Here is a 22404-nt window from a genome sequence, read left to right on the forward strand (position 1 = left end):
TAAAGGGCAGGGGACAGTGAGAAGGAATTCCCTCTTAGGGCTGAAGAGCACAGGGATCACAATAGTAGAGAAATAGTGAATGCCCTGCAAGGAGCTTTGTTCAAACAAATGGTTATGGAACCCATGAGAGAGGGGGCTATACTCGATTTAGTGTTCACTAATGGAGATAATGTCTCTGATGTCCAGGTGGGCACCCACCTCAGCACCAGTGATCATCAAACGGGATGGTTTAATATCACAAAAAGGATACGGAAAAGAAGCACAAAGACCCAAGTTTTGCAGTTCAAAAACACGGACTTTGATGAAATGGGGAAGTACTGGGGGAAGAACTAGTAGGCTGGGAGAACAAGAGAGATGTGGAACAACAGTGGACCAAACTAAAAGGAGCAATTACCAAGGCAACTAATCTATATGTTAGAAAAGTAAAGAAAAGCAAAAGAAAAATGAAACCTATCTGGTTCTCAAAGGAGGTGGCTGACAAAATAAAGGCTAAAAGAACAGTGTTCATGAAATATAAAAGATCACAAAGGGAGGAGCACAAGGAAGAATATCTGGTAGAACTGAGGGAGTTAAAGAAAGTAATCAAGACGGCAAAATGTCAAGCGGAAGAAAGGATTGCCAAAGAGGTAAAGAGAGGTGACAAAACATTTTCAGATACATCAGTGAAAGGAGAATAGTTCAAAGTGGTATAGTGAAATTGAAAGGTGAAAAGGATCAATGTGTAGAGAGAGACTAAGACATGGCAGAAATATTAAACAAATACTTCAGTTCTGTGTTCACTAAAGAGGACCCTGGAGAAGGACCGTCGCTTCACTCTGGCAAACCGCTCCCCAACCAGACGGACGCCTGGTGCTTTGTAAAACCGGATCTGCAGCATCCTTTCACGCTTCCGCTGCTGGAGACTGGAGACCCAGTTCCTCCAGAACCTGAGGAAGAAGTGGCGCTAATTCATCTTTACGGAATAGTTGGAGAATCTTGGGGTCATCCCCCTCTGCCGGCGGTCTGGAATCCAGGGCATGTGGGTCGTCACCCCCAAGGTCCGTGTCCACCGTCCCTGAACCATCGGGGTTGTCCTGCTGTGCTTCCGTAGGAACACGCAGCCCTTGAGTGGGCACAGCTCCTGCCTGTGAGGAACCCTGCATGCCCTGACTGGGGCCGCCCTAGGCAGGGATCCTCCCCGGGATAAACCAGGCTCTGGTAGTAAAGGGGGGGGGGGGGGGTAGCTGATCTCCTACGCTAGACCCACCCCCCTCATATTGTGCCAATAAAGCTTTGTGCATTAACAGCACAAACTCAGGTGAAAAGGGAGCCGGAGTCCGCCCATTGTCAGGCGCAGGAAAAAGGGCCCCTCCCTCGGGCCCTATTGGCCCTCCCTGTCCTTGTACAGGACCTGGGAGCACCAGTAAAAGTACTGGGGGGGAATCCCCCGGTGTCTGAGGTGCCGGAGATTCGAGCCCCGAGGGACTCAAAATGGCCGTCGTTCCCGCGGTTTCCCCAGCGGGATGCCTCGCGGTCGCTGCTGCACCCGACGCAATCGGGGAAGGCCGAGCCATGCACCTCCGACGTTTAGCTGGCCTGGGGAGTTCGGAGGGACCTCCCTCCCCCCCCCCTGGAAATGCAGGCCACGCAAAGGCCGCAGCGACCCCGCATGCGCGACAAGCCACCCACCTCACCATCGCGGCGCCAACGATTCGAGCCAAAACCGGCAGAAAACAAAAATAAAGTAAGAAAAAAACCCCGTGAAGAAAAACCAGCCAAACCGAGCCCGGGGGGGGGGGGGGGGGGGGGGGGGGGAGGACGGAGAGAGTCGACACAGCTCCTACCTGTTCCTGCCTACCGGATCCTTTACTATTTTTTTTTTTTTAAACTTTACTGCTCTAACAGCAGTCTCACTGTAAAAATTCCTCTCCTACGCTGAAGAGAGCTGTTCAGCTCAATTCAGCAATTAACTGAAGAGAAAAAAGTGAGAAAACTAATTTGGGAGCCAACACGTGACAGGGAGGGATCTGGACCACCGGATGTGCACTTCACGGTTATGGGATGGGGACGTACAAAAGGGCCCCCCCCCCCCCACCTCAACCAGATAGGGTAGGGGTTCCTTACCAGCAACCCCGACCCCCTGGGAGGAAGGCTCTCAAAATTTAAAAGGAAAAACTGCCAAAAAATCCTAAACCAAACTGCAGGGTTCACGCATCAGTCCTGCCCTGCTGGGAGACAGAGAAATACTGAGAAACTACAGGGGGCATCAGCATAGTTAAATCAGTGGCAGTTTTACTTTCTCTGTCTCCGCCTGCTGGCACGGATGTATGAACCCAGGAGTCTGGACTGATCGGTATGTACAGGGAAACTATGTTTACACTGTGTGTCATTAAAATCTTCCCATGACAATACAGTGACACCTAGGAGGTGATCAAAGAAAATACAAAGAGCAAGTCTACAGGAGAGATTCCATAAATGGGCTGGCCCTCCCCTCCAAGGTGTGCTTCCCAAAGAGTAGCACTCTGCACCATCTCTGCCAGAGCAAAGATCAGCTAGGTGAGGGAAGTGGGATTGGGCATATAAGTAAATGTTATCTTTAGCCGGTAGACTTCTGGTGTAATTCTCAAGGGCTGAAAATGAAACATGGAATCTGCCAGAGCACGAAGAACACAGCCTTCCCCTGACATATCACTTTGTGTATATTCCAGTCAAAATGTGGAATAATGAAAAGATCCTACTAATAATGAGTGAAAACAGACTAGCATGGAAAGAACATCAAATACATAATATTTGGATCAACCCAGTGAGTCACCTATGCAAAAGCCAAATCAGACGATGCAGAGAACATTTTACACACTCATATTCCAAATTACCTGAAAAGACAGGGCTAAGATTATGGGGGCAATTTTCAAGGGCATTTACCCATGGAAAACCCCCCTTTGAACATTGTTCTGGGTTCTCAGCAAGAAAAACGTGCAGCACTGGAGACAGGGTGGAGCAGGCCAGCAGAAGTATGTGTAGTGATTTCATTTTGAAATCCCTGCGCCTGCTTTTCACTGCAGTGTCAGCAGGCGAATACGTATAAGAAAACTGCCCAGGGAGTTTCCCTTTAAAAAAAACGCTTGCAGCCCCATAGGGCTACAAACTGCTGGCCACCACTGAAAATTGTCCTTGTGAGAGGCAATTATCAAAATATCCCACAGGTACTTTTTCATGCAAACTTTCCATCAATTCTCCAAGCAGAAGTACAAACTTACTTTCCCTCTGAAAACTGTCTAGGGGAAAAGCACCCACACAGATTTGTGCCTGCTTTTTCTGCGAGTACTATTTGACTTTCAAAATAACGTATGTAATTTTGAAAATGCAAAACTATGTGCAGTACTGCCTCCCCTGACCTAACACTGCCTCTGAACCAATCTACTATTGCCACAGATAAAAGTACCAGTACTTGCACTGCTGGTCCCTGTGCCAACGTCAAGAAATATTTCTTCATGGAGAGGGTAGTAGGTACCTGGAATGCCCTTCCGAAGGAGGTGGTGAAGATGAAAGCAGTCAAAGAATTCAAAGGGGCATGGGATAAACACTGTGGATCCCTAAAGGCCAGAGAATGGAAATGGAGAAAAGAGTGCATGGGGGTAAGTTGCTGGTGTGGCGGTTTCTACCCTTAACCAATAAGCCTTCATACTCTTGATGCAACTCCATCATGGCTCTCTGCTTTAACAGCAGGAGGAAAAAGGGAATTGGATTTGAACAGCAACCAACGAGGGTCCTGACTTTTACAGTGTGGGAAACTGATAGCTGGGGATAACGAGGAATTGGATTCAAACAGCAACAAATGAGAGCCCTGACTTTTACGGTCTATGGAAACAAATAAGTATGGGGGTAATTTGCTAATGTGGTGGTTACTACCCTTAACCAATAAGACTGATACTTTGCTGCAACTCCAACATTGCTCTCTGCTTCAACGGCAAGGTGTAACGAGGAATTGGATTCAAACAGCAACCAACGGGGGCCCTGACTTTTATGGTCTGGGAAACTGATAAGCATGGGGGTAACCTACATGGCACAGCAGGTACTACCATAAGCTTGCTGGGCAGACTGGATGGACCATTTGGTCCTTTTCTGCCATCATTTCTATGTATCTATGTTTTACTAGTGGAAAGGGTGGGCAACTTTCAGAAGCCAATTTATCTGGATAAATGGCTTTTAAAAATTGCCCACTTACTAGTCCAAAGGAAGCCATTTGTTTCCTAGATGAAGTGTGCAGCTGAGAAAAAAAAGCACAGAAAAGAAACCTGAAATACAAAACATCAACGGGAGAGGAAACTGAGACCAAGGAGAAGCCTGAGAAGAAAGGATCAGGAGATCTCGAGAGGGAAAACAACGGCAAGCTGGACACCACAGGGGCAAGTTCATTATAAAACAGGAAGAATACAACATGCAATATCCCTGAACAATTAAAACTAAAAGACTTGTTTTACTAAAAATATGGAGGTAAAAGAAGAATGGTAACCTACTACTGAGGACAGAAGCATAGTCTGAGGCATATTTTTATTCCTACACAACCCTGTTCCCTATTATTCTCCAAAGTGAAGGAGAAATGAAGCCTTCAATAAAGGAATGACAAGTGGAAAAGCTGAAGGTGATGGAGACAGAGAGAAGGGACAAAAACTGGATCTAACTTTGGGTTGTGCTGGAAGGGATTTAGCTCTTTCAACCTGTGGCTTGTAAGGCATTGTAACTGCTAAGTTCTGACCGGTTCACTTATGTCTGCTGTATACATTGTCATGAAAGACTTTAAGGCACAGGCAGTTTGGAGGGGTGGGGGTCTATAAAAATGAATATAATTGAGCAGGAAGCATGGATTATGCGATTGAGCATTATACTGTTTTTCTACCAATAAAAAATACTAAAAAACAAAATTAAGGAATGGCTACAATGGAAAGAGTTGTAGATGAGTTGGGAGCAATGCTGAATTTTGGGTTCAGAGTAGTCAGAGGGGTTTGCTTTTGGTTCAGGTTGGAAAAATTAATTTTGGATTGGACAGAGGGCTTTAGTTGTGGTAGGGTTTAGTTTTGGATCAAGCAGAGGTGTGTGTTTTAAGATTGGTTCTGGTTCAAGTAGAGGGGTTTGATTTTGGCAGTTGGGGGAAGGAGTTTGATGTTGGGTTAGGCGGCAGGGCAGGTACAATCAGCAGGAAAGACGTGATGATTTAGTAGCACACGGTATATTCAGTACCAAAAGCAAACGTCTGTGCGTACTTTTTACCCGCAGACTTTAGAAATTCACAGGTGTGCACAGAACCAGTGTCAATGCACAGGCTCAAAGTTGCACCTGCGCCTGAGCAATTGTAACTTTGTGCATGTATATTTGCACACATACTTTTGAAAATGTAAAGTATACATGTAAATCATGTCCCACCCCCTACTCCACCACAGGTAATTTTTAAAAGGCCATTTACACACATAGAATGAGAATTTAGAATGAAAATCCTTTTTTTTAAATGGGCATCCAAATTGATTAAGTACCTAGGTATTAGATTAAGCAATTTGTTAGACGAGCTCTTTGACTTAAACTTCATTCCCCTTATCAAATCAATCTCCCAAAACATGGACATATGGTCAGGTTATACCCTCTCCTGGTTTGGCAGAATAGCTTTGGTTAAAATGAACCTAATCCCACGGCTCAATTACCTCTTTCAATCTCTTCCGATACACTTAACCACAGAGATTCTGAAAAGCCTTCAGAGGACAATCTTTGCTTTTATTTGGAAGCGCAAACCACCAAGGATCAAGAGATCTATCCTATATACATCTGAATTACAGGAGGGGGGGTCTGAGTGTGCCAAATGTCTTATGGTATTATGCTGGAGCGCAGATTAGAGCTACTGTAGACTGGCACAAAATAAAGACTGAGAAGCAATGGGCGTGGCTGGAAGCTGAGATGGTGAGAGGGATTCCCCTTCGTTTTCTAGTGTGGCAACCACAATCTACCTGGCCTCCGATAAAAAATTGGCCACCCTCAGTAAACACCACAATAAAAACCTGGTTGCAATGGAAGGCAAAACTGGTTGGTCCCTGCAGGTATTTTTACAAGTCCAGTATTAATTACAATACTCGATTCGCTGCAGGACATAGAAACATAGAAATGACGGCAGAAGAAGACCAAACGGCCCATCCAGTCTGCCCAGCAAGCTTTCACAGTTGTTTTTCTCATACTTATCTGTTACTTTGACCGCTGAGGTCAGGGCCCTTATTGGTAACATTTTTAGTTCTAATTTCCTTCCACCTCTGCCATTGATGTAGAGAGCAGTGCTAGAGCTGCATAAAAGTGAAGTATCAAGCCTAATTGGTTAGGGGTCGTAACTGCTGCAATAAGCAAGCTACTCCCATGCTTGTTTACCCAGATTATGCAATTTAGTCCTTGTTGGTAGTTGTTTGAATGTACATCCTCTTATCTTCATTCCCCCCTGCCGTTGAAGCAGTGAGCTGCGCTATATATCCTTACTTTCTTTTAAACCATGGTTGATAAAGGAGTGGTGACTTTTGAAAAGCTTGGGGGAGACCAAAAGATGGTTTCCTTTTGTTAACTACAGGACAGATTTCAGCTGGATCCCAAGGAAATTTTTCATTACATACAGATCCGACACTTTCTGATGACTGAGAAAGTGGAAAATGACCTGCTATTGGGGAAAACTCAAATTTGAACATTGGTGTGACCAGGCTGACACACTGAAAAAGACCCTCTCTCTTTTATACAGGTTCCTAAACCAGGATGTGTTGGGGAAAACCTCCTATGTAAAGGCGTGGGAACAAGACTTGGGGAAAGAACTCACTGAGGAGACATGAGATTCAATCTATTAAAATGTTAAAAAATACTCTATCTCAGCTCTAGTACAAGAAAATAATTACAAGACCATGATGAGATGTTCTATCACCCCAAAAGGATTGCTAGGTTTGTACCATCGTATTCAAACAGTTGTTGGAAAGGGTGTGGGAGCATTCGAACTTATATACACATGTGGTGACAATGACCAAGGCTTGGCGACCTATGGAAAAGTATATTTAAACTGGCCTCCAACTTAGGTCCTCATTTTCTAAAGTATCGCGGGACAACGGGGGGGGGGGGAGGGGGGGGCGGTCCTGCGCTGCCGGCATTGTGCCCAATAACTCCACCATAGAAGGTGTAGTTATTGGGCGCGAAATAGGCAGCGAAAAGGCCCTTACCTTTTCGCTGTCCAGCCCCGGTGACGCCCCGACTCCGCCCTGATGTAGGTAGCGCAGGCGTGCGCTACCTGCGCTGTTAGCGCAAGCCTGCGATAGCCTTGGAAAATAAGGTCCTAATTGGGTGGGCGGTAGACTCCAATCCGGAACAAGCGCTATTAAGTGTTCCACTTGATAGGCCCGATTCAGAGAATCCTCTGTTCCAACAATTGATGATGGCAACGCATTGTGCCTTTGCTTACAGCTGGAAGTCTGAGAGAACCCCTTCAACTGATGAGGTGAAACGGAGGTTAAATAAGATTTGCCTATTAGCCAAATTGACCACCATAAAAAATAAAACCTTATCAAAGTACTATAATAATTGGATGCCTTGGATTGAAGATCAAAAACCAGTGTTAGGCCCACTATACTTTAACAGCAGTGTTGCAACATAATATGTTAATGAGTCTAAATTTTGTGTTATAGTTTTTGTATCTTGCCAGGTTGAGTGATCATTACAGTAACCAAAGTGTGTGCCTTCTTATATGTACTGATCTGGAATGGGATGGTACGAGGGGAGGGAGAAAAGGGAAGAATTGATAATGATGCACACCCCAAGAATATCTTGTAAAGTTATAATCATGTTTATTGGAAACCTTTGTACTATGCTTGCTTTACTTTGAAATTTGAATGCTTGTAAGGTTTTTGGTGTTTAACATTATGCATCAATAAAAATAACAATTTGAAAAAAAAAAGAATGTAAATACTTTTGAAAATTACCCCCTAAAATACTGACCTTGCCTGTGCAAAACTCCATGTGTGTGTTGCAGCTTGCCTCTTTCTCTGCACATCCAGGATTTTGTTGATTTTTTCATTTATACTGAATAAAGCTTTTACTTTTAATTTATTACTATGTTTCTGCTTATCATACCTGCCCTGGTTAAGAGTGGGTCAACACTGGTTGTGTGTGTCAGTAAAAATGTTTGTTTACCATGGGCAGAAAACATTCCTATTTTTTAAATATTAATATCTTTTAAATATTTTTTAAATATTTTAGAAAGTATTCCTATGAAGGCAGTTTTGACAACCCAAAACTCGTGCACAATGCACTGTAGAATTTTTGCCCAAAACTTAAGTTCAATGTTATTGGCACAAGTATTTATTTGGACAATTGTTTCTGTGGCCATTTTTCCCTTGCAGATAGTAAAAGAAATTAAATCCTCAGGCTATATCAATATTATTATTAAACTGTCTTATAGGATTTCTGCCCAAAAATATGTAACACAGAAAAGTTTTATTTAGCTATACTGCAATCAGCATGAAACCTGCCAGAGCTGTGATAGGAACTAAGGGATCAAGCTGAGCTGTTGTCAATGCTATCCTGGGTGCTGGAAGTACACAGAACTACTCTCCATGCTGTTTGTAGTGTGTCTGAGGATAGGCAAAACTGCTGTCAGTGCTGCATGGATGTAAGGAACATGCAGAGCTGTTGTCAGGTGTATAATGGCTGCTGAGAATCCAAAGAGCTGCAGTCAGTGCCGAATTGGGTACTGATGTAAACAGAGCTGTTGTCAGTGATCTGACTGGTCTCTGCAGCATATAAAGCTGCAGATGTATGATGTATATGCTGGGTTTGGGGTGATGAAAAAAAAGCAGCACAAATAATACCTTTGTCATGCTGTATGAGATGAAGATCTTTTGTGGAGGTGTATCCACAGGCTAGTATGGGGACACTTTTGCCATTCAGGAGCCTCCTCAGTGTAGCCTGGCACAGCATGGCCCCTGCAACAAGAGAAGAAAAGAATCAGACGTAGAGAAAAAGGTTAAATGAAAAGATACAAGAGTGGGAGGAACCAAATCAGTGTTACCAACCTCGCTTATTTACCGCGAGATTTGGGCTTCTTTTCCTAATCATTCGCTTTTTTTTTCTGATTCGCGAGTTGCTTTTAATTGGGCTATTTTTCTGCCAGTCGTGGTTTTTGGGGCTTGTTGGGCGGGACTTGTGCTCTGATGTTGCAGTAATTGGCTGCTGCGATGAAGCCTGTCCATAGTAGGCGCACCCTAACTTGTTGCTGCAGTAAGCCAATGAGCTGCAAATCTTCACACGAGGAAGTATGAGGTCTCTGCTGGAAGTTTGCTTGCTTCCCCGACGAGTTCTGCAGGAGTTCCCTTCCTTCCCTGACCGGCCAGAGCTCCTACCTCCCTTTCTCCTGGGTGGTGCTTTTGCACGCCTTGGTCTATCCGGAGACACCACTTTTTCCCTTTCTGTCCCTGCTCCCACGTGCAGAGAAGAAAAGTTTTTGTTGAGCTTCTCTCCTGCACGGCAACCTAGCCTCCCCGCCCCCCTCTATTGCTCTTCCCAACCCTCCCTGCTTCTGCTGCGGCTCTCTCCGGGTGTCTTTTTATCTGCCTGCAAGTTTCTTGTCGTCCCAACCCAAAGAAAGGTAAGAGTATCTATTTACACTCTTTTTCCTTGCCTTCTGAGGATCAGTGCGGGCTGCGGGCAAGGCTCAGCCCGGAGAGAATCACAGCACAAGTCAGGTGTGTTTGTTGTTTTGCCTCGTTTGTCCTGCCTTTTTTGTCTGGTTTTGTGTTTCCCTTCCCCTCCCCCAGGGGGCCTGCCCAGGTTTTTTTTTCCTGTGTCCTTCTTTCCCCTAATTGCTACACAGTCCCCTGTGATCAAATGTGCGGCCACCCCCCGAAAGTAATAGCGCCAACAACATGCAAATGCATGTTGATGGCCCTATTAGTTATTCCCGTACGATTCAGTAAATAAAATGTACAGCCAAGTGCTATTACCCTATACTGAATAAGGGGTAAAGCTAGCACGTCAAACACGTGGCCAAACAGGGGTTAACAGTGTGCTCCACCAGAGTGCACTGTACTGTATCGGCCTATGAATTAGGCTGCAGTAAGCCTTTATCAGGTTTCTTTTTTTTTTTTTTTCCAATTTCCCTTCCTCCCCCTCCCCAGGACAGCTTGCATGGTTTTTGCGAGAAGCCAGTTAATCTTCTGTGCTTTCAACACATGTTTCACAGTCCTCTCTTCTCTAACCCCCCCCCCATCCCAGCAGCCTGACTTCAAAGCCATAATGTTTTTCTCCTCCCCCATTTGCTTTCCCTAGCACATGCCCTCTTCAGTGCTTCTTCTCTTTTCTTCCTTTAACACTTTTTTCCCTTTTTTTTCTCTCTTCCTTGGTATCTCCCTACCAGTAGGCAATATGCCAAGGAAGGCTCCAAAGAACAAAGTGGGGGGAAGTGATCCCTCCCCCTTCTCTCCCGTACTTGAAGTGCTTAAAGCCACAGGGCACTTCCCACCAACAGTGCCCACCATAACCGTAGCAGGGGCAGGGACTCCCACTCCATACTTGGTCCCTTTGCTCCCCCCAACCCCCTGCACCGGGAACCCTTTTTTGCGGGAGCACAGGGGATGGGTCAACCACCCCTGCCTCTCTCGGATTATCAGCAGTTTCCAAAGGCCCGAACACACATGGCCTTTTTTTCAGTTGTATCTACCACCGTGGCAGACCTGGTGACCAAGGTGCTGGCTTCTAGGCTTATTTTCACCTACTCCATGCCAGGTCCCATCATTCAGACCATGTCAAGTGCTGCGCCACTTACTCTAGTCCTGCACAGAGACATAAGTAGTATTATCTCTGTGCTTATTTTCCATGCTAGAGTGCAGCACGAGAAAGGATTGCAGGGGGGTTTCATGTACCCCGGCACTGGTGGTTACTCCCTCTGCCAAGACTGATACGGAGGGCACAGTGGATGGCAACCGGGTGGGGGGAGGATACCCTAGCCCACTAGTAACTGCCGTCCCTGCCCCCGCTGCTTCCACGCCAGTGACGGACGATGATGCCCCCGCCGTCACTACCCTACCCGTTCCGACGGAAGGTGAAACCATTGCAGCGGGGGTAAGAGAAAACTAGAACGTACAACATGCGTAGTTCCGGGGAGGTCAACGCCCAGTGCCGGGGTCCGCTCCGCCCGCCAAGCCCTCCTATGCGGCGGTGATGACGAGGAGCGTGCAGGTACTGAGTCCCGCCCTGCATTGGGCCCAGGCACGGGGTCAAGTGTCCAATTCTGCCAGGGGAGGACCCCCAGGACTACACTTTGGCGATGGCAAAGTTGGTGGGCCCCAGGAGCATCATCTCCTGTGGAAAAATGTATGGTAAGGTGGTGATTGTTTTGGCGAGCCTCGCCGCCGCGCATAAGGCGCTCGTTGAGGGGCTAGTGGTGAAGGGGACTTTAAACCTTTTGGAGCCCCTAGACTGTGTCCGTCCCGCCGTTTCTTCCCGACGAAGCGCTGGCGGCGCATCTCGGCGCGCTCCGGAAGATCAAGTCCCAAGTGTCCACCATCCCGATGGGACACGCTGACTGCCCTCAAGCACATAGAGTCCTACAGGAGAGAGGCCGCGCTGAAGCTGAGGGAAGGGCAAGAGGAGGCTGAAGGGGTGTTCATCATCCCCTTTAATGGATTCGCGTATAGAGTCTACTACGTGGCAGGTGAGGTGCTTCTCATGCAAGGGAGTGGGGCACACCCGCAAGGCATGCCCCTTGGCCAAACACCCCCCCCCCCCCCAAGCAAGGCCGCGGCGCCGTGCACCTCAGCCACTGTGACCCGCCCAGCCCCTCTGCAGAAGACCCCAGACCCCTCTGGGCATGGTCAGACTGCCGGCGTTTCGTCTGTGCGGAAGGATCCCAACTCTCCCATCACGACCGTTTCACCAGCCCCGGCTGTTCCACCTGCGAGCACCAAACCCCACAGGAAACGGACGGGGCCCTCGGACGCTGCTATCGTCAACGCTGAGGTCAGACAGACCCTTGCCCCTCCCCCAACGGTTCCCTCTCCGGAAGACCTGGACCGGCGGATTGGAGGTGCGGGACTCGGGGGCTGGAACTAAATCTGAGTGGACCTCCCCCCGGCCATGACCCGGCGAATGTGTTTCTGAAGACTGACACTCTGCTCGACCACCAGCCCTGTCCCGACCACGACATACAGCCTAGCGGGCACACTATTGATAGAGTAGTCGACCCCACGATCCCTCCCCCACCCGAACTTGGGAGCTCGGCCGTGGAGATGGCTTCGTCCCATAGGGAGCTCCCATTCATCTCGGATGGGCTAGGGGAAAGTGGGGAACGGAAAGATGAGGCTCCAGGCCAATCGCCTCATTCCGTACCGGCGAAGAGACCTAAACTGCATTTAGTGGCCACAATTGCCAGATCGCAGGACTGAGTTGGCTCAGTGCCTTTTCATGTCCCACCATCGGGTCTCTGCAAGAGACACAGGGATCCACTGGTCGGGCCTGTAGCCTGGGTTGCAAAGACCAGCAGGTATGATCACCAGGCCAAGGCCCAGATGAAGGCTGAGAGGAGGGTGCTGAGATTCACCCCAGGCGAACCTCTGACCACTGACTTCTGGGAGCCCGAGGTTCTCCGCCGAATGGCAATGTACCGCCTCCTGGTCCATACAGTCCACTATCTGGCGCTCGCCTCATACCCCGACACAGTCTGGAGGAGTGTAATCGGCGGCAATAGGGGACCATGGTGGGAATCCTTCTACTCCTTCCCCACCCCCAGGAAGAGCGCGTACCTGGCATGGAGGGTGGCACATGGGACAGTTCTCACAGGTGGCATGATGGAGGCCATTACCGGCTCCGTGGCCTGCCCCTTTTGCCAGGCACGGGAATCTGTCACCCATGCCTACTGGTTTTGTCCCTGCCTCACTCCCTTCATTGCATTTCTGAAAAACTTATTTTTACGCTTTTGGTTGATCTTTTCTCCCCCATCTCCTTGTTTATGGCTATTCCACTTCAAGGCACCCGGTAGCACGTAGCCGAGCCCGCCTTGTCAATTATCTCCTGGTGGAGGCAAAGCACACTATCCGGTGCACCAGGGAGGCGAAGCAGGCCGGCGAAGAACCAGCCCCATGCGAGATGTTCTTTTGCTCCTTGCTGCGGTCCCGTTTAGGGGCAGAGCACGCAGTCGCCATCCAGAGGAACAACATCCCACTATTTACAGCTGAGTGGGCAGTCGACTGCGTCCTCTGTCCGCCTCCACTTCCCCCTACCTACACCCTTCACATCTGCGTGTAGGTGTCTGTTTTCCTCCTGAATCCCACACCCCTTCCTTTTCCCCCCACTCGGTGACTCGGATCTGCGATGATGTGCTAAAGGACACTGTGATTCCTTTCTGCCTTTCGGGCAGTGTGACCTGCTTCTCTGCCCTTCTCTAGACTGGGAGGGAGTGCACGTGAATCTGTAGATCGCTGCCTCCAACGATTGAGGCGTTTTGTTTATCGCAAGGTTGACCTCTGATTTTGTTCCGTACATAACCCACGGGATGTGGGCTGTACGGTTTTGGATGCTTTTCCTTGACCAGAGCATGGCGCCTTATGATAAAATAGGTCATTTGTGGGCAGACCCAGCACCAGCACGGTATGCACAAGCGTCGCACGTGGGCAGACCTGGAAGGCCAGCACGGCATTGCAGCAAGCAGCAGAGAAGGAATCTTCTGACTGTGCAGCTACAGCCAGGTATCAGGAGGGGAGGAATTAGTATGTTGGGAGGGGGGAATGAGAATGTGGGGGCCACAGATGTGCTCGGAGGGGGTAGGGAGGGTGGAATCAATGTGTGGGGGCCAGGGATGTGCTTGGAGGGGGGAATGAGCATGAGGGAATTGAAGACGCGTTTGTAAGGGGTGGGAGAGGGGAATGCGTGTGTGGCGGCCAGGGATGTGCTCAGAGGAGGGGAATGAGTGGGAGGGGCTGGTGTTTTTTAATTTGTTCTACTCCACTTGATTTCATCTTTTTTTTTTTTTCATTTCTTCTCCCTGCAGATCACCTCTGTAAGAGAGCCTGTCCATACCTACTGTTTCCATCCTTGGCTGCTACAATACTAAATGGTTTTGATCTACTATGGCTAAAGTAAAGAACTGGGCTAAGTATGGTAAAAAGTACTGCAAAGCGTGGGAAGAGGAACATGAACTAAAAGCATGGATTCAGCCTGTTTTCAGCAATGAGAATAAGGCTATGTGCAAATTTTGTAAGTCTGACATTCGTGCACATCATGCAGACCTTCTGCAACATGCTAAAACAGAGAAACATGTGAAATGTTAAGCTCCTTTTTCATCTATGTGACTCAGACATTGGTGTTTCAATTTCACATGTTTTGGGCTTTTTTGGGCTTGTTTTTTTGGAAAAAAGTGCTTGTTCTTTCATGAAAACCTGGCAGCCCTGGACCAAATGTGACAGAGGAGAGAGAACTATACCAAAAAAGAGACAGCATTTGCCAAGGGTAGGAAGAGAAGAGAATGCAAACACAGATCATGAAGAAAGAGGGCCTGTAAAGAGGAGACCAAGATAATAGTGGAGTAGGAGAAGAGGAAAAGAAGACTCAAGGGATGATAGAGGAGAGGTCTGCACCAGCAATGAGCCTCACTCTGAAGTGCTGTGCATTTTTAAGAATATTATTGTAAATGATTAACAGACCACATTTTTGCAAAAGCACCTGTTTTCATGAGTGTCAACACTTTATAAAAATATTTTAATACAGTAAGATAGTGGGAACTTCTATTTTCACATTACTGCGGGCATGAAAGTTAAGTTCCAACTATCTTAGCACATTTGCAACCAATTACAACTACCATGTTAAAATATCGGAGGAAGATAGATGCTGCTTCCAAACTCACAGCTTCTGCCGGTAAATGATTATAGAATTCATGTAAATTAAAAATTCCTAACAAAAAACTGTACTATCCATTTATTTTATATATACCCTATAAATTTGCAGCGGTCTCCACCCGTGTCTTTGTGCCTCTCTCACCTTCATACAGCAGGGAAAGATGAATCCAAGTCAAGTAAGAGGAAGCAGTTTCTGGAACAGCGACAGCTAATGATATGAAATGGACTGGCCTGCGTGGGTAGGAGGCAGGGAGAATCTGTGCAAGTGGGTCGGCTCTCTACAGTGGTGCTAAGAAATTGAGCTGCCTTTGAAATTCATAGGTGGTCTTTTTTTTTCGCCATCGCAATTATAAGGGGAATGGAACAGCTCCCCTATGAGGAAAGACTAAAGCGGTTAGGACTTTTCAGCTTGGAGAAGAGACAGCTGAGGGGGGATATAATAGAAGTGTTTAAAATCAAGAAGTCTAGAACGGGTAGATGTGACTCGGTTATTTACTCTTTCAGATAATAGACTAGGGGGCACTCCATGAAGTTAGCATGGGGCACATTTAAAACTAATCGGAGAAAGTTCTTTTTTGCTCAATGCACAATTAAACTGTGGAATTTGTTGCCAAAGGATGTGGTTAGTGCAGTTCGTATAGCTGTGTTTAAAAAAGGATTGGATAAGTTCTTGGAGGAGAAGTCCATTACCTGCTATTAATTAAGATGACTTAGAAATTAGCCACTGCTATTCCTAGCAACGGTAACATGGAATAGACTTAGTTTTTGGGTACTTGCCAGGTTCTTATGGCCTGGATTGGCCACTGTTGGAAACAGGATGCTGGGCTTGATGGAACCTTGGTGCCACAGTATAGCATGTTCTTATGTTAGTTCTATAAGTATCGCCAAGAACTTTGGGATCAAATAAAAAAACCCCAAGTCCTGTTCCCATTTCATAATGTGCAGGAGGTTAGGGGTATCTGTGTCCATTAGTAAATTATAAATTTTAGAAATGATCCTTGTAATATAGTCTGCATTCGAACAGAAGTTTTCAAATAGTGATTTGTTGTGGCACATTGTACCCTTGGCCCGCTCTGCGAAAATAAAATGTTTAACCTGTGCATATGCTAAAAATTGTAGTTCCCTAGAGCAGTGGTCAGCATGCAAAATTTCTCTCATGCATGTTCATTCTGGCTATCCTGAAAATCCGACTGGCTGCTGGGCCCCCAGTACAGGGTTGGGGACCACTGCCCTAGAACATAGCGTTGGGAGAGAGACTGAAAAGCGAGGAGGTCTCTGTGATTAAGCAAATGACCAAAGTTTTATGTTTGACGGGGTACGCCAGTCACGCGCCGCCATAAGTAATCATTGGGGCGAGTCACGCGGCGGACACGATGGGGAGTGTTGCACACGGGGGGGGGGGGGGGTGAGTGGCACGAGAGCAAATGGGAATGCAGCGATTTAAAATCGCTGCGCATCCATGGGCTGGGGGAAGCTAGGCTCGCTGGGAGGAGCAACCGCTGAGGGCAGTCGGCCAGCCAGTGCTCCTACCATGTGACAGGAGCCAGCCAATGGCACGGATACCCTGTCATATGGTAAGGGCAAAGGGCCATCGGCGCCATCTCTGAGTGGCAGCCGACGGCCTGAGAATGGGAGATTGTTCCTGGGACCACCACTAGACCACCAGGTATGTTTTGGGGGGCTCGGGAGGGTGGGGGAAGCTAAGGGGTCGTTTTTTAAAGGGTCGGGTGGGGTTTTTTTTTAATCGGGCCATCGGTGCCATTTTTGAGTGGCAGCCAAAATAGCGCCGATGGCCCGAGAGTGGCAGATTGGTCCCCGCGCCCCCACTGGACCACCAGGTAATCGTAAAAAGTTTTGGGGGGGTTCGGGAGGGTGGGGGAAGGTGAGGGGTTAATTTTAAAGGGTCGGGCCTCACTACAAAAAAAATAACGATATGAATCGAACCAATTCCGATTCACATCACCCACGATCAGATTTTTTTTCCCCCTCTAGCCGAACCCGATCGTTAAGACGATCGGGCACACGATTCACATCTCTAGAAAATAAACATTTTTAAAATTCATATATATCCCCTTTCCAAACTCAAACTGAGTTACAATTGAGTATAGTAGGTAGGTCCCTGCCCCATTGGGGTTATATTTTGTAATTTGTACCCAAGACAATAGAGGGCAAAGTGACTTGCCCAAGATCACAAAGAGCATCAGTGGGAGAAGCAGGATTTGATCCTGGCTTCCCTGTTTCTCATTCTTTTGCTGTAACCACTAGGCTACTCCTGCAGTGATAATCAGATTAGTATGGTTTGATATGGTATAGTTGAGCTTCTGTTTATGACTTTGATTGGCAGGACTAATTGTTTTGTCACATTACAACCCAGAAATGTACTGGCTTAACGGTTCCCTTAAATTCCACCAAGCCAAGAGATCCACAAGACACCAATATCATGCAACCATGCTAACCCTCTCTCACAAAACCACCAAACTGACCGCAACTAGAGCTCGTCTACTCTCTGTATCAGGACCCAACCCTTTGGAACACTATGCCAGTAGATCTACGCCAAGAGGCTTGCCATAAAACATTTAAATGAAAACTCAAAACATGGCTTTTCACGAAGGCATTCAAATAGTACATATCACCAAAACTCACTCATTTTGCTCACCCTTCAATCTTCTTTGCCAACAAAACACTCTCCCTGCCACACAATGCCTCTACCCTCACCACCACCCCAACCCCCCTCCCGCGTCCCTGCCCCTAACAGATCCCTCAGTTCTAACTTTACGATCCCTCATAAGATAACTCCCTCTTAGTTGCTACCATCTTGGATTTTCAACTTCATGCCTTGACTTACATATCTTCAATCATCACATTTGTATATAGTTTTATAATCATATATGCTATTTCCTCCCCAGTGCATCTATTGTAAATAGTTCCTTGCAATCTATGCAACTCCTCCTTTCCCTCCCCCATGCAACCCTTTCAACTCTTCATTCCCCTCCCTATATGCAATATACAACCCCCATCCCCTCTATACATTCCGTCCATCTCCATCCCCCAATCATTTCTCTCAATACCATCTCAGTTATCCAACAACCTCTATGTAAGTCTCTCTATTTAAGCCTCGTTCATTGTATAGTTCATTTATTTAATTTTATCTTATTCACTGTTTTCCTATAAGTTCTATGTAAAGCCTCTGTTTTGCTGATTTTGAAGTTATAATGTAAACCGAACTGATGTTATCCTACGAAGTCTGGTATATAAAAACCACAAATAAATAACTTAAACAGAAATTTATTTATGTTTTTATTAATATTTGCTTTGTGTGGCGGTATATAAGTGAATAAAAAAAATAAATAAAAGTGGCCACAGTGGAGAGAGTTGCACAAAAGTTCAAAGTCCTGGATTTCAACTATACTGAGTTGGCTAAAGTAGACAATTACCTTAAGGAGGTGCTGGAAGAGTGAGAGGAAGTAGGTTTAGTGAGATAACAGTGGTCTGCTAAATTAAAAGGAGCTGCTATATTGGCAGCATATCTTTGTCTTGAAATTAAATAAAGGTAAGAAGAAAAGGAAACCTGTATGGGTGTAAAGATTAACATTCAAAAGGTACAAAAGATCAAAAGAGAAAAAACACATGAAAAAAACCTAGAAAAGCTGAAAAAAAGAGGACAACAACAGTGTGAATAGAAGAAAAGCTAACTAAAGAGGTAAGATGAGGTGATGACTTTTTTTCAGGTATATCAGTGAGAAGAGGAAGACCTGATGTAAAACTGTAAAATTTGAAAGACAAGAAACAATGTCCGGAGAGAGACTAGGGAAAAACCAGAATTCATACACAAATATTTCTGTTTAGCATTCACTGAAGAAGAGTTTGGAGAAGGAGCATTGACTGTTAATACGTATAGATATGTGTTCTGGGTTCAGACCCCGCACACTGGCATTCTGCCTAAGGGCTCTGACCTGGAGGCTCATCTCACTGGGCTCTACCCTGAGAGTTACCTGAATGGCGTATCCAATATAAACATACAGGTCTACTTCGGGGGGGGGGGGGGGAGAGGGGCTTATCTGATGTAAGCACACACAATTACTAGGTGTTACCTGAGGGGCTTCTCACCTGCATGTGTAAATAGGGTGCCCAAAGTTAAAAGAGACAAGAAGGTTATTACCTGGGTCCCAGGTCTGGCAGGGCAGGAGAGGGCCAGTTGGTGAAGGCCTGATGGGAGCGGCTGGTGCAAGTGGAAGCGTCAGGCAGCCTTAGAGTTTCCAGAGCAATGATGTCATTGCAGCAAGCTTCCCAGAATGCTAGTAAAGCTACTTGACAGTTTAGAATCCAAAAAAAAACAAGACAGTTTTTTAGAACAGGATTGCTGATATGATGCCTAGTAAAAATATCAAGAACATAAAAAAAGAGAAGGAACGGTAAAAAGAAAAATAGAGCATGACTGGGAAGGATGTATGAGTGTGTGTGTGTATAGAACAAAGGTTTCTGTAAAGGGAAAGGGAAGAATAAAACAGGGTTTCTGATAAAGTTAATGCCCCACGTGATTCTGAGCAGCTTAGTTTAACTAGAACATATGTATGAAGGAAAACTCACAAACAGTGAGCAAAGAAAGATTTGTTGAAGGGACAAATGAACTGTGATGGCACAAATATCTCAGTCAGCCCTGCAAACGAGGTTTGATTAATGATTAACTTAAAAATAAAAACTGACCAGAAACAAAAGAAATTGACAATAACTTTCATCACATTCACAACCCTTCATGACAAACAAAATTGCTAAATTGAAATTTAAGGCAACAGAGAACCGCTTGTCTGTGTCAGTGAAATCATTAAGTAGCAAAGTAATAACTCTAAGCTTTATTGTACTGCTGTAGATAGATAGTATGAAGCAGGAAGGCAAGGCACTGAAGTCCACAAGGTGTCAATATGTTCAGACAATCTCAGATGTAGAAATCTCACCCAGATGTTCAAGATAGGTGGGAACCCGCAGTGTGGGTAAGGCTGAGCCTGGTGGGTCGAATTGGAGCACCGGATCGTAGAGGTACTCACAGGAGCGTAGTGCGGACATCTTCCTGGCACTAGAGGTGGTAGGACTGAAGGTCTGTGGTGCAGGATAGACAGACTGATAGGCCCTTGAGGAGTGAGTTCCTGGTAGTCCAGAGATCCTAAAATAGAAGAGAGAGAGAGACCCCTGAGGAGCGGTTGTCTAGTTAGTAGTAGCCCCGAAGGGAGGTTGGAACGAGAGACCCCCGAGGAGCCGGTGTCTAGAGCTTCGTGAGGAGCGAGGCTCGGAGGTATTGTTATAATTAGTGAGGTTTGGGTGGACCCTTGGACACTGGCAGCTGACCTCGCCCACAGGGGGAAGTGCCGTGAGGGGCCACAGGCCAGGCTCAGCTCTGGACACACAAACACAGATATTTCTTTAGACAGTTTGAGTAGAAGATGTAGCCCGGCTGGGCTAGTATTCCCCAGGGTGCTGGAACAGCAGTTCCTCCGGTAGCAGTGTTGTAGTGGAGAAAACTGAGAGAATGAGTACAATAGAACATTCACAGAGTCCCAAATATGGAGAAGCCCCAAGATAGGGAGAGCTGGCCCTCGAGGAGTGAGTACCAGGTCCCTGGGAGCAGAGAGACTCATTGGCAAAGTACTCACACAGCGGTTCCACGTAGGAGATGGCACTGGCGCTGGAACGGAGGCAGGCCCTCGAGGAGCGAGTACCTGGTTCCAGGGAAACAGCTCTGAGGAGTAGATGATAGTAGTACTCACAGATGGTGTCTGTAGCGAATTCTCAAAAAAGATATAATTGCGATGGAGAAGGTACAGAGAAGGGCTACCAAAATAATAAAGGGAATGGAACAGCTCCCCTATGAGGAAAGACTAAAGAGGTTAGGACTTTTCAGCTTGGAGAAGAGACGGCTGAGGGGGGATATGATAGAGGTGTTTAAAATCATGAGAGGTCTAGAATGGGTAGATGTGAATCATTTTTTTACTCTTTCGGATAATAGAAAGACTAGGGGGCACTCCATGAGGTTGGCATGTGGCACATTTGAAACTAATCGGAGAAGGTTCTTTTTCACTCAACGCACAATTAGACTCTGGAATTTGTTGCCAGAGGATGTGGTTAGTGCAGTTAGTATAGCTGTGTTTAAAAAAGGATTGGATAAGTTCTTGAAGGAGAAGTCCATTACCTGCTATTAATTAAGTTGACTTAGATAATAACCACCGCTATTACTAGCAACGGTAAGATGGAATAGACTTAGTTTTTGGGTACTTGCCAGGTTCTTATGGCCTGGATTGGCCACTGTTGGAAACAGGATGCTGGGCTTGATGGACCCTTGGTCTGACCAGTATGACATGTTCTTATGTTCTTCCAAGTAGAAGAGGAGATGGATGCAGGCAGCGAGTCAGGGAACATGGGCCCTCAAGGAGTAAGAACCGGTTACCTGGTAGCGACCTGAAAGAAGCAAAGAGGCACCCCAGGGGCGGGTACCCCGTTAGCAGAAAGAGTCCAATAGAAGTTGGAGAGGCACAGTAGCTGGGTACGGAGAGCGAATCCCATCCGTAAGAATCCCCTTGCTAACTCAACGGCTAGCTATAAACTGTAGGTTTAAATATCCGGGCAGCATGACGTCATCACAGGGGGACGCACCTGAGAAATGCGCCAATGAGGAAATAAGAATGAGGGCTGCACAGTGCGTGCGCCCTAAGGTACCTGTAGAACATGGCGGGAGGCCCAAGCCGGTCCGGGGATGCCAGAGAGGACGGCAAGCGGACACCACGGCAGCCAGATGTCCATGAAGAGCAGGAAGAGCCATATAAAAGGAAAGGTAGGCAGAGTGAAGCCGTCGGGAAGTGACGGTCGCAACAGGTAGAGAGGCGTCTAAGTGTGCAGCTTAGAGCGGTCAGAGTAGCTAAACCGAAGTCCTTGCTAACTCAAAGGTGGCAGCGAAGCGGAGGCTTTAAATACCCGGAGGTATTGATGCCATGCGATGGGGAGCCCCCGAGGTTCCCACCATGACATGTATTTGAGTGTAGGCAACATGCTATACTAAAAATTCTTATTATTTTTTATTTATTTATGTTTAAAAAAATATTACAAGGCAAAAAGATCTTTGTACAGCAACATTGGGACAACAAATAAAGAAAAAATAATTATTATATAAGCAAAAAGATACATTTATCTCCATACTGGTTACACAAATCAGCTTAACTTTTCAGGGGGAACTAAAAATTGAGGATATTATTACATATTCTACAATAGAAGAAAAAAGCAGTTTTAAGAATTCCCGATTATTATTATTGCCAAGGAGTTACTCTAGGTTACTGAACAGGCATTCTTTTGGCCTCCAAAAAATTTTGCAGTTGGTCTGGTCTACAGAAAATAAATGTATTATTATTCATCTTAAGAACACACAAGGATATCGTAGAAGAAAATTTGCACCAATATCCAAATCTTCTTGTCTCATGCTCAAAAATGTTTTACGTCGCTCTTGCATTGATTTAGCAAAGTCAGGAAACATCTGGACCTGGCCTCCATAGAAGAGAAC

General features: G+C 46.4%; 1 protein-coding gene across 2 annotated transcripts in view; it reads right to left on the reverse strand.

Moving 5' to 3' along the window:
• LOC115096662 (ubiquinol-cytochrome-c reductase complex assembly factor 1) overlaps positions 1–19160 on the reverse strand; it is a 230433-nt gene extending 211273 nt beyond the window's left edge. Inside the window, exons 1-2 of one of the 2 annotated variants that reach the window (XM_029611613.1) lie at positions 19024–19160; positions 8850–8963 (exon numbers count right to left, since the gene is read on the reverse strand). In XM_029611613.1, the coding sequence (XP_029467473.1) occupies positions 8850–8958 (109 nt within the window). In that variant the 5' untranslated portion in view covers positions 8959–8963; positions 19024–19160. Of the gene's footprint in view, positions 1–8849; positions 8964–9053; positions 9261–19023 lie in introns of those variants that run through there. The other variant, XM_029611612.1, reaches the window with a different exon arrangement.
• Positions 19161–22404: the final 3244 nt, after the last annotated feature.

Source organism: Rhinatrema bivittatum, chromosome 8 (assembly GCF_901001135.1).
Source record: "Rhinatrema bivittatum chromosome 8, aRhiBiv1.1, whole genome shotgun sequence".
Classification (NCBI taxonomy): Eukaryota; Metazoa; Chordata; class Amphibia; order Gymnophiona; family Rhinatrematidae; genus Rhinatrema; species Rhinatrema bivittatum.